The following is a 16,896-nucleotide window of genomic DNA, read 5'->3' as shown; positions in this document are numbered from 1 at the left end:
AAAATTTTATATACAAATATTTTGGATAAGTATATATATATATATATATATATATATATATATATATATAACTAAAGTATTTACTAGCCAATGGCGATTCAATTGCCAAGGTGTCCGTAGAGGGTTGCAACCTAACCAGTAGTTATTATTAGGGCCTGAGCACAAAAATGCACAAACTGAAATGTGTTCTTTATGATGAGAGGAACGTTCCCCTTAAATTTTAATGAAGATAAAAGCAACTTTGTCTGAACCATGGCATGTATTTTTCGTGAGGTTTCGAGACTGACCTACTTTCCATTGCAACTTGTAACAAAGAATTTCACAGTGTGGTTCAATAAAGTAATTCTGAGTCTGATTCTGTGTTTCTAATGCTAAAGTTTTTTTTTTTTCAGTTTAGTTTTTTATTAATCTTCTACATCCATGCACCACTTTTATTATGCAATAAGAAGCTACTTTTTATGTCTTTCTTAATACATGGTTTTATTTAAAAAAGGAGCTTTACACACAACCTTTTTAGAGCTAATGATAATGACCTGTATTGTTATACATTTATGTAGTCTTGATTTGGGTGTGTACAATAGTTTTACATTTAAAAGGGTTTGTAATCTAGTTCAAGTAAATATTAGCACGCCATAGTTTACTTTTATCAGGTAATTTCACAACAACAATAATGTGGCTAGTAAAAATGCTGTGTGGCTAGTAAGATTGGAAAACCACTAGCCACATTGGGTAGTGAGCAAAAAAGTTAATGTCAAGCGGCTAGATCTATCTATCTATCTATATATATAGAATATGTATATATATATATATATATGTATATTAGATGTATGTATATATATATGTATAATATATATATATATGTATATATGTATATATATATATATATGTATATATGTATATATATATATATATATGTATATATGTATATATATAGATATATATATGTGTATATATATGTATATATATATATATATATATGTATATATATATATATATATATATATATGTATATATATATATATGTTATATATATAATATGTATGATATATATATATATATATATATATATATATATATATATAATATATATATATATATATGTCAGTGGCCCTTGGCTTGGTATCGTTGGCAGAATTCGGCCCCCGGCGAAAACTAATTGAGGAATCCTGCTGTACATACATGCTTGTATGTTGTTCACCATTTGTTTGGAGATTTTGACTAAGCCTCTACCTGAAGGTACTGTCATGATGCCCACAGAGAGAGTTTGTTTTTAATGGTACCATCATTAATAATTGATGCAGTGAGCTGGAGCTCCTAAGGACTTTAATGGATTTACCTGCATCAACCTGGAGAAAAACAACCTCCAGTGTCAACAAACAGCAGGTCCTGGTGAATATGAAGTCCAATCCTGCAGAAGCAGCATCTCTGGAAAATGGTTTCATCAAGCATACCGGCTAATATTTAATCATATTTGGTCATGTTTATATACATGTTTTCTGTAAATCTCATTTGTTCTTGTGGGTTTAGCAAACATGGTTACACTTCCATGGTTAAGGTATTTGATGAGCTTTATGTATGCATGTTGATTAATGTTTATGTATAAATAAAAGCCTACATTCAATATAAAATGATTGTGCTTCTTCACAAGATGAACTTCTCTATCCATATTCAGTTCAATTCAATTCAAGTTTATTTGTATAGCACTTTTCACAATGCAAATCATAGCAAAGCAGCTTTACAGAAAATTAAAGTTTTTACATTATATTTAGTAGTAGCTTATCAGTGTGACCATCTCAAGTCGATGTCCTTATGGCAGAAATGTATGGTAAAAATCAAGCAGTTAATGTCATGTAATCAAACAGATGGTGAACACTATTAACAGCAATGATTATACGTTGCGATCAAACTTATAGCAAGATTTGGTAGTTTTGTATGTTGTCTGAGGGTTGGCATCATCTGAGGTCTTCTGGGGGGTTGGCATCCTCTCTTCTCAGGTGTTCGGTCATCTCAGGTCGGATCCAGACTGAAGCTGGTGTAATTCCTATCCGGTGGCAGAAACTGAGAAGGTAATAGAGAGAAATTAGCGTAGCTGCTGTTCCTACTAAGCAAAAAATGTGTTCAACCCAAGCAAAAATGCCTTTGATAAGATGTAACTGAAGTACAAGGTTATAAGATACAATATGTGAATGCTTGGCTGAAGACATGTCTTTAATCTAGATTTAAACAGAGAGAGTGTATCTGAACCCCGAACATTATCAGGAAGGCTATTCCAGAGTTTGGGAGCCAAATGTGAAAAGCTCTACCTCCTTTAGTGGATGCTATCCTAGGAACTACCAAGAGTCCAGAGTTTTGCGACCTTAGGGAGCGGATATGAAGTACCCCATATGAAGTACTTTTTACAGTGTTGTTTTGTACTGTGATGTGTGAAAGTTTTGGTTAATGAATATAGTATGGTGCTAGCAATGCAGGTCGCTTTAGATAAAAGCATCTGCAAAGTCCATGACTGTAAATGAATAAACAAAAATGATCAGAGAATGTTAAAAAATGATTAAAATATGTTTTAAAGATAAACAAAATACTAATGTGTTTGGAATGACATGAGTGAGAGGGAGTATCCATTAAAAATCTCTTCTTTACTCAGCCTCATGCTATTGAATACAGTTTTGGAATGTCATGATATATAATTGATTAAAGTTTTGTTATTTAATGATATTTATGCAATTGAATACCATACACACACACACACACACACACACACACATGATATATACACACACACACACACTGTATATTTTATGTATATTTTACAATGAAAGTTTTTGAGGTTTGATGTTATTTTGGACCCCATTTACTTTCATTGTCTAAGGGAAAAAAAAAAATGAAATCATGTAGCTTATTGAGGAGTGTTGTATTTGAAATGACTAGAAATATAAATGAGTTTTGCTTCGTGGACTAAATAGTATAATGGCTGAAAAAGTTGTTTAGGCTTGCACTGAAGGAGAGGGGGAACTGAGCCATATCTGGGAAGGAGAACAGGGACCTGTTGGTACACTCTTTGATTAGCACCTCCTTCAAATCCACCCAGAATTCCCTAGCAACTGCTTAGAAATATCTGGCAACCACCACAGGCAGTGTAGTCATAGGCCACTTTCTTTTAGCAAAAAAAAATCTTTCAGGTTCAAAATCAATATATATTTTTTTCCTTCTGCCCCAGAATGAACTTCTTCTGTAGTGCCAAGCAGTTCAGTTCCTGTATGTGGCTTCTTTGAGACTAGTGTGTGTACAGTATGTGTATTATGTTTCTGAGTGTGTGGTAATCTATGGACGATACTCTGTATGTCTGCATGTGCTCTGTGGCTTCTCTCAGGAGACGACCTTGAGGGGAGGGCGAGCTGTGGGAAGGGAAATGTGATCAGGGCACCAACAACTCTCTTCCGCTTGATAAACGAAGCTGGATAAAACCTGTTGGGATTCTTCGTTTTTCTCAACCCTTTAGATAACAGCGCTGGAATGGTGGTGATTGTGATGATAAAACATCACGCCACAATTGCCGTCATTTATAACAGATCACCTTTTTAACAGGAAGAGCTATTAGTGCCATGAGTGTTTTAACAAGCTCTTCAGACTGAAAAATGAGTTGGCAGTAGAAGATTTTTAAGCAGTTTTTGATGCTTTTAAACAGCAGACGCTTTCGTCAGTGGTATTCGCTCTGAAGGACAGTAATATGGGCAGAAAAGGTCCCAGGCCATATATAGGGTGCAGAATATGGAGACTTGGGGGTGGCAAGTCCCTACTGAAAGTATCAAAAAACCTCATTAGCTTTAGAGGGGAAGGTGACTGTATAGATTATGGCATGATGTTGATATATGTTATGAGCTTTATTGGTGCGGCCCTGACAGGCAGCATCTTGTCCCATTGGGGATTATTTGACCTACAGGGCTGCCCAGGTCACAAACAGGGCTGCTATGACAGAATGTAGTGATGTGTGACCTACCCTGCCATGTGTTTGTGAGGATTTTGATGCTTGGTAAGGGCTGCAACAAACAATTATTTTAATAACCGATTAATCTAAATATTATTTAGAACAATTAATCGACTAATCATCAATTATTTTGCTGATTAATCGGTAGACATTTTTTGATTATTCATCTTTTGCAATTCGTTAAAATATTGAGTTATACATATTCTAACAAATAAATTAAGGTAATCACTTCAGCTTTTGAAAGTCATTATTTAATTACAATTATACAATTAATTTATACAAATAAATATATTTGGCATACAAAATATATTCACCATTTAATTAGCTATTTGAGAAAGTAGCTGAATGACACATCATTCTGCCAAAAATGTATTTTTGTAAATCATATGGATAAGAAATGAAATAAAGGTTAAGTAAGAAGACATTTCATTTTTGGATAAACTGTTATTCACAACAATCTCTCTTAAAATACCTCTCTCTTAAAATAGGGTTATGGTAATCAAAACAGTCCTGAGCTAGATCAAGCTTTGATCTCTGCAAAACAAACTATCAATTTAATTAAATGTTTGTTTGTTTGTTTTTCTCCCCACTAATAAAAAGATTTTATCATTAGCTAGCTCCACACTGGAGAGCTTCGTTATAACAGAAAATCAAGTTGTAATTCCAACTGAAAGCGACACTGACTCTGGTTTTTCATGTTTAATACTGTAAAGCTGCTTGATTTAAGGCTATCTATTGCATAAAGTACTAAAGGTAACACTTTACAATAAGGTTCATTAGTTAACTACATTAGTTAACATGAACTAAGCATGAACAATACTTCTACAACGTTTATTAATCTTAGTTAATGTTCATTTCAGCATTTACTAATGCATTATTAAAATCACAAGTTGTGCTTTTTAACATTAGTTTATGCACTGGGAACTAACAATGAACGACTGTATTTTTATTAACTAACATTAACAAAGATGAATATATACTGTAATGTGTTGATCATTGTTCGTTCATGTTAGTTAATACATTAATACAACAAATGACACCTTATTGTAAAACGTTACCATACTAAATAAATAAACGTGACTGGACTTTACTGGAGTACTGAACTGCAGAGCTTTTGCAAACATCCACATCGCTGTAATCAGATGCATTTTAAAATCTCACAAATTTTTGAGTGGACTTTGCTGTTTCGATGAGCATTAAAGTAGAGCCCTGCATTTTAGACTTTTTTACGACCCTCGGGCCGAGATTCGGAGTGCACACAAATAAAAGTAGACCCTTTACAGTTATGAATAATGCATTACTCTAACCTTTATGAGCAAAAATGACCATGAATTCACTGAACAAAAATATTTGTAGACAATTTATTGTCAACGTTGTCGATAATGTCAACTAATCGTTTCAGCCCTAATTGCGCTAACAGAAGGCCTTGGAGGCGTATAAACCAGATTTAAAGGAATGTTTTGTGTCCCATGTGAAGTTAAGCTCTATCAACAGCATTTGTGGCATAAAGTCAGTCATCACAGAAAAGGATTTTGGATTCATCACTATTTTTTTTTTTGTCAAAAACATATATTATGTTTACAATGTAGCATTTACAATGCAAGTAGACAGAGCAAGGCAATAAACATTAACGGTTTATATAAACCATAACACAAGTCCTAAACCTTACACATTCAGACTAGTGTGGTAACGTGCCTTGTTGGGGAAATGACCCAAATAAGCATATTTTATTTTGTTTTAACTATGAAAAATTACACTGATAAAGGCAGATAGCTAAAACATTTGTTGTTGATTTTTATCTCTTGATTTTTTTTATCTTTTAGCTTAGTAAAAAATGTAGGGTGTATACAAGGAGTTAGAAGCGTTACAGGGAAAGTGACCCTAATAAGAATATTTTACGTTAAAAATAACACATTTCTCAATATCACTTTCCAACCTGCTAGTCTTTCGTAAAATCTCTGTAACTCACAATAGCCAGTTCCAAAATGAAATCATCCTCCAAGAAGTGACAAAGTTTTATTGACACAAACCACAAAAAAACTAAGTATTCTGTTGATGGTTTTGGACTGAACAAAGAATCATATGTATATTAGGGCTGGTAAGTGATTTAAAATTTTTACTCTAATTAATAACATGATGTGGCGATTAATTAATCGAATTAATAACAAATTAATTGCACATCTAATTTGGCTGAGAAATTACTAAGATTATTTAATGTCATTTTTGTGTAAAGCATCAAACAGACATTGCAAAAAGTAGCTTCAGCAAGAAATATTTTGTTTTATAAAATGTATTACATATACTCTTTTGGACCATGAGGGTGAGTAAATGATGACACAATTGTCATTTTTGGGTGGGTGAACTATACCTTTAATAATTTTTTTTATTAATTTTATTATTATTATTATGGAAATGTGGGTTTATTATTTTTTTGGTAATTTTTTTTTTTATTTTTATTTTTATTATTTTATTAGGTGGTGGTAAATGTCTTAACAATTAAGGTAATCAAGTCATGTATTCATTCATTTGATTCGTTCAAATGGCTGATTCATTCAGGAGTGAAGTAAATGGTTCTTTATGAATGGTCCATTGAATCATTAGGCTTGTTCGATTTGAAGCAGATCATCACTGTCAGACCGATCGGTTTGTGGCATCAAAGTACTGCAAGAAGTCCTAATGCTTTTGAACCGACCGATCTGGCGGTACTTTTGATTTCATACACTGATCAGTCTGTGCAGCACCACTTGAAATCCAACACGCCTATATAGCCAATGGTTCAACGTGCCAAATGGTTCACCCAAATTCATTCAAAACGTGCATTAAGACAAAATGCTGCTGTGTGTTGCTCGGAGACAAACAGTTCTGTTTTGTGTTTTTATATTTTCGTTGGCAAAATTGACCAAAACACACATTATTGTGTCTAGAATAACACCATAATAACAACTTACTGAACTGTTGTGTAAGATCAGTATCACATTTGCGCTCGTGTTATATTGCACTTAGCCTATTGCTCGTGTGATATTGATTAACTATATAATGTAAATATGAGAAAAAAACTCAAACATGGGCATTTTTGCCCCTTATGTCAGACCGATGCAAAGCTGAATTTTTAGGATCATTATCACATGATCCTTTAGAAATCATTCTAATATGATGATTCATTATCAAAGTTGGAAACAGTTCTGCTGCTTAATATTTTTTTCAGAACATGTGATACTTTTTTAGGATACTTTGATGAATAAAAAGTAAAAAAAAAAAAAAAGAAGAAGCTATGTTTTTAAAATATAAATATTTTGTAATAACAATATACACTACTAGTCAGTAATTTGGGGTCAGTAATTTTTTTTTTCTTTCTTTTTTTTAAATAAAATCAATACTTTTATTCAGCAAGGATGTGTTAAATTGATAAAAAGTGATAAAGAAAATATATTATTAGAATATATATTATTAGAATTTGTTTTTTATTTTGAATAAATGCAGTTCTTTTTAACCTTTTATTCATCAAATATATTAGACAGCAGAACTGTTTCCAACACTCATAATAAATCAGAATATTAGAATGATTTCTAAATGATCATGTGATAGACTGGATGTTACATTTGACACTGAAGGCTGGAGTAATGATGCTGAAAATTCAGCTTTGCATCACACACACACACACACACACACACACATACTCATACACTCATATATATATATATATATATATATATATATATATATATATATATATATATATATATATATATATATATATATATATATATATATATATATATATATATATAGTACTCTAGGACTCATTCACACTTTAACTGACTAATCATATCAGCAGCACATGTAAATGTTAGCTTGTGATTTTGTGTCAGAATAAAAAAACAGTGAAATTATTATTATATTATTATTATTTAATTTTTTTGTGAAAAGTAAATTTTTTGGCCAATGAAGCTTTTAGCAGTTATTTTTAATGCATCCAATCACCCTACACAATAATCTAGAAACAATGTGAATGAACACCACAACAGCAAACTTTGCAAAACACAAAATTTATGTCACTGCCAAAAGTTTTGCTAAAAGCTTCACTGGTCAAAAAATTTACTTTTCACAAAAAAAAAAAAATATATATATATAATAACAATTTCACTGTTTTTTGATTCTGACACAAAATCACAAGCTAACATTAACTGACTAATCATATCAGCAGCACATGTAAAAGTGTGAATTAGTACTAGTCAGGTAAAACCACTGTCATACTAATTAGATTGTAAGAGAAGACTTTTTGCTATAAAAAGAGGAAAGAAGCACTTCAAATTATTGTGTTATTGTTAGCAATGGTTACCTCCAAAGAAACATGTGCAGCCATCATCGCTTTGCATCAAAATGGCTTACTGGATCATCAAAAACTTCAAGAGGAGAGAGGTTCGACTGCAGTGAAGAAGTCTTCAGGACGTCCCAGAGTGTCCAGCAAGCGCCAGGATTCTCATTTTATAAAACTATGCGTAGGATCTTTACTAAAAGTTTACGTGCGCCCAAAAGCCAAAAATGGCGTACGCCAAAAAATATTCCGATTTATAAAACCGTGCGTACGCACACCTGTAAGCAATGTTCCCTTTATAAATCACAGATCACCCGCAGATGTGCGTACGTGAACCAGCCTCATATCCCGCCCTGTACACGCCCATTTTTAACCATAAATAGTCAATGCAAATCACCTCATGATTGCTGATCAGCATGTAAATGAGAGCGGAATCCCATATATACCTGGGAAAACTGGAATGCGACCCGCCAATTAATTAATCCAAGAAAGTGAAAACGTGCATTTCTGTTAGCCTAATTTTAATAATGGCGACAGGTGAGAAAAGAGGAAAAAAACGTAATTTCTCAGATACTGAGATTGAAACACTTGTAGGGGAGGTGGAGGCTCGGAAAACTGTGTTATTTGGTGGCCACAGCAGTGGGGTCACTAATAAAAAGAAGCAGTGCGAGTGGCAAAGTATTGCTTCTGCCGTCAATTGTGTCAGTGGGACAGAACGGACAGTTGCAGAAGAATTAAAGAAAAAATGGTCCGACCTGAAGGTATACAAATTTTTTTTTTTACCAACATATTACATTTGTGTTTTATTAGGCTATATACCTATATAAATAGCAATATTGATTTTCAAAAAGTTTTATTTTACATGTGCTTACAGTATGCAAAATATGTGAAATAAAGATTCTCATTCATTCAAGGTGGAGGCAAAGAGAAAACTGTCCTCCCACCGCCAGAGCGTGGCTGCAACTGGTGGGGGGGCCCATGTACAGATGATCTCACATCAGTGGACAGCAAAATCGCGGCTATAATTGGGGAGGTCAGCGTGTGTGGTATTGTGTCGGAAAAGGAGGGAGACACTGACGTGACTGAAACCACAGAGGAGCAAGGTTAAACCGATTTTTTAATCATTAACGCTGTACATTTGAGTGTGTGGGGTGATAAATGGATAAATGTTGCCAATTGTTTGTCCTCCAGTCCTTCCGGAGTCTGAAGCTGTAAATGAACAGGAGGTTCAGGGTGAGGGGTTCTCAGATGCAGATGCACAGCGTCCGGCTCAAAGCAGTGCCCCTTCTGCGTCTGGCACGTCCAAAAGTGGTCGGGTACTCACTGACGCAGTCCTGCAGTTACAGCGAGAGACAATAAACGCTGTCAACGGGGTTTGCAGATGAGCTACGGCAGAGGAGAGAAGTGATGCAAGAAATTGCACAATCATTAAAAGATGCAGTTAAAACATGAACCTTGAGTTTTGTCTTTCTTTACAAACGCCGCATGACATCCTCACGGATTCTTGCACCTCGTTGATATCCCTCTTGTCGGCCAGGGGGCTGTGGCTCGGGGTCGTAATGCTGGGGTAGAGGGAGATCAGGAGGGAGAGGAATACCGTTTCTCAGTGCTATATTGTGCAAAACACCACACGCCCTGCACACGCTGTGCACAATCTTGCACACTTTTGCTGGATGGTATAAAAGTCTGCCACCCGAGGCATCCAGAGCACGCCATCTGCATTTCAGGATGCCGATGGCACGCTCCACAACTGCGCGGGCACGAGAGTGGACCTCGTTATAATGAGTTTCCTCTGCGCTCTGCGGGTTTAAAAATGGGGTGAGGAGCCAGCGTCTCAGGGGGTAGCCACTGTCGCCTGCAGGTTATAATTATATTAAAAACAATTGTTACGGTTTCTACTTTTTAATATTGTTAAACTCACCAAGAAGCCAGCCATCACGTACTGCGCCTGCATTTAGTCTGTTCCCTACACTGCTATGTGTCAAGATAAAGGAATCATGTGTTGAACCAGGCCAGCGTGCCACAATGTTTGTGAGGGTCATGTTGGAGTCACATATGATTTGCACATTAATAGAATGCACATGCTTTCTATTAACATAAGCAAATTCATTTTCAGATGGTGCCCTTATAGCAACATGAGTGCAGTCAATTGCGCCGATTACATTTGGGAAACCAGACATTGCTGCAAATTGCGTTTTAATTTCGGCCTGTTCTCGCACAGTGTAGGGGAACCTGATGTATCGACTAACCATATTAAGTATACCATTTAAAACGACAGATATTATGGCACTCAGGGACGGCTGTGATATACCAGACCCTATAGGGTGAGATGATAGATTCCAATAGAATTATTTCATATACAAAAAGGTCTTAGAGACAAATTTGAGGATTACTTATAGTTTTTTTTATATTATTAATTTACCTGTCTGTCTGCCAATTCCCGCTGGAAACAGCCGGTTGCCAAGAACCCCAGAGTGGTGAGGACTTGTATTTGGACTGGGGATGGCATGGTTCCGGCGTGTTGCCCTCTCTAATACTGGACCCAATTCAGCACATAGATCCAAGAGCACAGCTCTAGGGAATCTAAATCCGGCTTATTAGCCAGTCATCATCATGGGCCAGGAAATCATCATGGTCCCTGAAAACTCGTTCTCTCCTTATTCTGCCATTAGCGTAATCCTCCAACAGTGCCAGGAGTGCCATCATGAAGCATTACATACCCGGGTCACCGGAGAATTTATATGTTTCTAGCAAATAGACTGATCGTTAACACCCTTGACAAAATCACTTAATTAATTTGTGGGCGAAAATTTAAGACGAAAATGTTATAGTGTGAAACACATGCTTCTTGACCGGTTTTGTAATTAACACCGTAATAGTTAGGACCGATGATGAGTAGCGATTGTGCTTCATGACTGTATTTGCAGACTTTGACATTTTATGATATAGGCTATGTACATTAAGGAAAATATTTCCTTTTTACACTGTGTTCTGCAGTTCTCTAATAAAAGGGTATTTCATGCTATTCTGTAGGCTATCACATGTATCGCGCCATGTCCTCCTGTGCTCCCGTTGTGGACAATGTGACTGTAAGGCAGCGCTGATTATTTATTTTATTTTACTTTTAATACATTTTGAATTACGTTTGGATTTTACTAGATGTATATAGCCTAAAACAATCGGCACAAATAACACTGTTGGATTTAATCTTCATGATAATGTGGATATAACGTATGAAATGGAGTGAAAATTAAATGTCATTCATTCTTATAATCGTTCTTCTCACATTTATTTTTCTACAATCTAACTTCAGTTCACGACCTCACCATCGGTGTCGCCAATTCCCTTTGTCTCCAGAATGTGCGTACGCACGGCTCAAAGTTTGCTTAAAGGTTGCGCACATTCTCCCGTCAAGTTTGTTTTTTATAGATCACAACCTTTGCGTGGGAACTGGCGTACGTACGTTTCCAGACCCCGTTTTGTGCGTACGCACGCTTTATAAATGAGGCCCCAGGACCGTCTCCTCCTGAGGAGTCAGCTACGGAATCGTGTCTCCACCAGTGCAGAGCTTGCTCAGGAATGGCAGCAGGTTGGTGTGAGAGCATCTGAACGCACAGTGAGGCCAAGACTTTTGTACAATGGCCTGGTGTCAAGAAGGGCAGCAAAGAAGCCACTTCTCTCCAAGAAAAACATCAAGGACAGACTTGAATTCTGCAGGAATTACAAGGATTGGATAGCAGAAGACTGGTGCAAAGTTATTTTCTCTGATGAAGCTCCCTTACCTGTTTGGGACATCTGGAAAATCGATTGTTTGTAGAAGAAAAGGTGAAAGCATCCTGAGACCAACCATGTGTGGGGTGGCTTTTCAACCAAGAGAGTGAGCTCTCTCATAATTCTGCCCAAAAACACTAATGAAGAATGTTATCAAAACGTCCTGCAAGAGCAACTTCTTCCAACGATCCATGAGGACTTTGGTGATGATCCGTGAAAAATAGAATATCGTGAAGAATTTCTTTTTTTTTTGTAACTTATTTTAAAAAGTAAAACTTTCATATATTCTAGATTCATTACATGTAAAGTAAAACAACTTGAAAAGTTTTTTTGTTTTAATTTTGGTGATTAGAGTTTACAGCTCATGAAGGTCAAAAATCCAGTATCTCAAAATATTAGAATATTTACATTTGCTTTTCATTAAATGAGCATCCCTACCTTTTCGGGTAAATTCCGGGTATCTGTTGTTCTTTGAAACCACAATAATGGGGAAGACTGCTAGGGTTGCCACCTTCAGTGAGGCAAAATACTCCTCACAAAACAAAATTAATTTCAAACACAAATTTGATAAAAACAGACTGGAAATTATTAGCAACCCAAAAATAACAACAAAGCAAATGTTTTCTGATAGTTGAAGCATAAACCAAAAGTAAAACCAAAGTTTGTGTCAATAATTTATACCAAACTGAACATGGTGTGTGTTTATGGTGCATGTCGGCAATGTTGTCTCGCCGGGGGTGAGACAGTGCACCAAGACTCACCACACTCAGACGTCCAGGAAATATTCAAATATTTTGATATACTGGATTTTTGACTTTCATGAGCTGTAAGCTCTAATCATCAAAATTAAAAAAAAAAAAAAAAAAACTTTTTAAATGTTTTACTTCACATGTAATGAATCTAGATTATATGAAAGTTTCACTTTTTGAAATAAGTTACAAAAAATTAACTTTCACAATATTCAAATTTTGAGATATATATATAGGGCTGGGTTTACCCCTTATCGTGACATAGGCTAAATATATTTTGGGTATAAGATAAATTTTGGGCCCCCCTTCCCTGTTGATATGGAATATTACTGTACTACCCCAGCAAACAAAAATATTTTGTAATCAGTGGAAACTGTTGCAGTATTCGCTGTCGCAATAAACACAAATTTGTTCGGCTTGCATTGAAGATGTTTGGGATGATATTAGACTCAAAATGATTAACAGATGCATGCATTTATTTCACTCTGTAGTGAAATTCCGAAATGCCATTTTAAAGCTAATAACAGAGGTTTAATCCATTGATATGAAGGCTAATGCAGTTATTAATGATGTATAATGCAGTTATGAAATAGAGATTAAGCGCGTGTGATGCTCAGGAGGGTTCAGCAGCAGCAGTGTCTATACTAATAGCGAATCTCAAGTTGAACTGCTTCAAGAACCTCGCTACTGAGAAATGTCTTGTGATTTTTATTGATAAATTCACGGGGCAGCGCTGACAACTTTTTTTGTAAATGATTTTGTGTTCATGTTTAGCTTCTGTCTGACAGTCACTGAGGAAGTTGCATCAAAACTATGCTATTTTTCTAGAATCTGTTGTTGAAATGGGCTGCACAAATCTACTGTACATTACTTTAACCTATTCAAACTCACCCAGAACCCAGGATACCAGGTGTAGAGAGTGAAATGTCCCACTAGCAAAGCTCCTTACTGGATGCACATCTGAATAGTCTTTCTGAGGCTACTGTATACAGACTACATACATCATGCATTAGTGATTTTCTTTCCTATAACTAAATTGAGCGTACCCTTGGCTGGGATGAATGTCAGTGTGTGAAATAATAATATAGTCCCATGCACTGGTGACCATACGTACTACATATACAATGTGTTTTTTCCTGCATTATGATAAAGTCACTTGTCCATAGGGTGTGATTTTATATTCTGTTGCCTACACATTCCAATCATTCCTTGGAATCTCATGCGGATCTGGTTTTCCGGGCTGTACCATCAGGTTTTTATCTGGATCATTTTTATGGAAAGTGACTTTTTCTTTCTCATTTTCAATGCAGCCATCCACGAGTTCCCCGAGGATATATTCACCAACAGACAGCGTACTCAAGGAGCTGTACTTCTACACATATTTGCGGTAGGAGAACTTTGAGTGGGCACGTCCATCAACATCTAGCCTTGCTCACCAGTTGACCTTGTCATCCAGGATAAATGGTGCTTGTCTAAGAATTTTATGACAATTATAAATAGTTTGTCAGCTCTCGCCATCATTTATGACTTGTTATGAGTTTGCCATTGGGTTTACGGCGCGGAAACCACCCTGTCAACAACTCCTTATAGAACAGAAAACCATTTAGACATGCAACTTTAATTATTTCTGCACGTCAAGCTCATTATGGTGCATCTCATTCTTGTCTATCTTCCCATTTCAGGCTCTATATATGTTTCTGGCCCTTGCTATCGTCTGTGATGACTACTTTGTGACCTCTCTAGAGAAGATCTGTGAGGTGAGAATAAATTTGCTGTGGCAACTATGAGCTTCCAGTTCCCAGAATCACTTTAACGTGTTCTTCTAAACCTATTTCCAGCACCTTCCTGTTATGCTGGATACTAGATCTTGTAATACTAATATGCAACTCTTTTAGAGATAGGTGTAGGTAAGGGTGGTTGGTTTGAGTTTTTCTTTTTAGTTTTAATATATTTTTTAAATAGGCAATTTATTTGAGAATGTTTTAGCATGCTGACAGCCTGCTGTGCTTTAGCCATCAAAGCACTGTTTTTGTAATAAATTATCCATCTTTTACAATATACTTAGACAAATTACCATCCGACTTCAAATCACCTGCTGCGGGTAATGTTCTTATTATGCATAATCCTTTAAAATGCATCACTAAAGGTTATAGTTATTCAGCTGATTTATTTATTTATTTATTTATTTATTCACTTATGGTTTGAATATCTGTCAATTACTCAGCATTTAGTGTCAAAATATCCCTAAAAAATGTGCCTGATCAGTGTCTGGGCAATATGACTCTTAACCCAGCCAATTCCTTAAAGGAATAGTTTACTCAAAATGTATTTACACATTAACGATTGTAATTTATTTATTTACTTCATATTGTTTAAAACCTACTTAATTTTTTTTTTTGAAGAGTTTTTATGCAAATTGTAATGACAGTTACTGACTCCATGAAGGCATATGCACTGTCATTTAAATGTCTGGAGTCAGTAAGTGTTTTGTTTGTTTGTTTGTTTTTGTTTTTTGTTTTGTTTTTTGCATAAAAGTAATGCTTTTATTCAACAAAAATGCATCAAATGATTCAAATTGATAGTAAAGACTGACATTTGTTACTAAAAGAAACAATTAAAAAAATACATTTTTTACACAAAAACTATTTTCAACTGATGATTTGATTATTTTATTTGAGCAGCAACAATTTAAATTTTACTGCAGCAGCAAATTAGCGTATTAGAAAGATTTCTGAAGGATCATGTGACACTAAAGACTGGAGTACTGGTACTGAAAATTTAGCATTGCTATCATAGGAATAAATGACTATTGAAAATATTAAAATATAAAACCAATATCTTCATGCTGCTCTTTTCCAGTTCTTATAAAAAGTATTGACTAAAATCATTTCAGAGTGTACTGTTCCTTTAAGAGCTGCTAGTCATTCAAACAACAGTTTTGCACATCTCTGGTGTCTATTTAGACCTTTTAATTATGGCCTCCGCACATCCTCTGTGTGATTCTGTATGTTCCTCCCATCCATCAGAAACTGCACCTGAGTGAAGATGTAGCAGGTGCGACCTTCATGGCAGCTGGAAGCTCCGCCCCCGAGCTATTTGCCTCTATAATTGGTAAGCCACACGTACAGGTGCTTGAATGTGCATTTATTAGTCATGTGTCAACAGATGCTGTGGATCAGGACACTCTTGCTTTGTTTTGCAGGTGTGTTCATAACACATGGAGATGTGGGGGTGGGTACCATAGTGGGCTCAGCCGTGTTCAACATCCTATGCATCATCGGCGTGTGTGGGATATTTGCGGGGCAGGTGAGAATCTCTGAGCTCTTTATACACCTCTCTTCCTTTGGAGCTGCTGCCACTTTTGACCTTTTCATGTTTTCATATGAGTTATGCACTGTAAAAATCAATCTACAGGATTAATGTTGTTTTTCTCACTTCATACTCTCATTTCAAACAATGGTTTATTTTTAAATATTCTATTTAAAAAAATAAAAGTTCTACCACATTAAATATAGGCTTTGCAGGCAAATACTTTGGTTACTGTAATGGGGTCCAAGAAAGGCCTTTTTAAAAGCCACTTCTGTGATATTTTTGTCTTTTGTGAAATAAAACCTTTTTTGTTGTGGCTTATGGCATGACTTGAGGGTACAGTAGACATGATAAATTTAACAAAGCAAAAATAGTTGCTTTTGTTGACTTCTGTTTACAAAGATCTTCTCTTTTCCCACTAGGTTGTTTTTCTCACCAAGTATGCTGTGTTCAGAGACTCAGTCTACTACATTTTATCTGTGGTCGCCCTTATTGCAGTAAGTGTCATTAATCTAATGAGCTTTGGTAACTAAGTTGCGAAATAAAGTAGGTTCTAGAAGTAAAAATCCCATTAAATTTCTCCACAAAGAAAATTAGCAATAAAAAACAAAAAACTTTGAGGATGTTAAACAATGGTTTAGAAGCTTTTATGAAGAAAAGTCAGTAATGCTTGTAAAGGTTGCTGCCATTATGGAGTAGAGTATTTATAAATGGACCAGTAACCACCAAGAACACCCCAGCAACCGAGTCAAAAGATCCCACTTCAGTAT

General features: G+C 35.5%; 1 protein-coding gene and 1 long non-coding RNA gene across 3 annotated transcripts in view; both read left to right on the top strand.

Moving 5' to 3' along the window:
* The window catches only part of slc24a4a (solute carrier family 24 member 4a), a 48,608-nt gene that overhangs the window by 17,737 nt on the left and 13,975 nt on the right, over positions 1 to 16,896 (top strand). For both annotated transcript variants that reach the window (XM_042742695.1, XM_042742696.1), the window contains exons 4-8: positions 14,128 to 14,204; positions 14,500 to 14,574; positions 15,844 to 15,928; positions 16,020 to 16,123; positions 16,549 to 16,623. In XM_042742695.1, coding sequence (XP_042598629.1) covers positions 14,128 to 14,204; positions 14,500 to 14,574; positions 15,844 to 15,928; positions 16,020 to 16,123; positions 16,549 to 16,623 — 416 coding nt within the window. The remainder of the gene's footprint in view (positions 1 to 14,127; positions 14,205 to 14,499; positions 14,575 to 15,843; positions 15,929 to 16,019; positions 16,124 to 16,548; positions 16,624 to 16,896) is intronic.
* Positions 9,285 to 9,750, top strand: LOC122140177. The gene is made up of 2 exons (XR_006156870.1): positions 9,285 to 9,400; positions 9,489 to 9,750. It is a non-coding gene; the product is annotated as an uncharacterized LOC122140177 (long non-coding RNA).

This window comes from Cyprinus carpio, chromosome B17 (genome assembly GCF_018340385.1).
Source record: "Cyprinus carpio isolate SPL01 chromosome B17, ASM1834038v1, whole genome shotgun sequence".
Classification (NCBI taxonomy): Eukaryota; Metazoa; Chordata; class Actinopteri; order Cypriniformes; family Cyprinidae; genus Cyprinus; species Cyprinus carpio.
The sequence above is the reverse complement of the archived record's forward strand: the minus strand, read 5'-3'. Positions and strand labels throughout refer to the sequence as shown.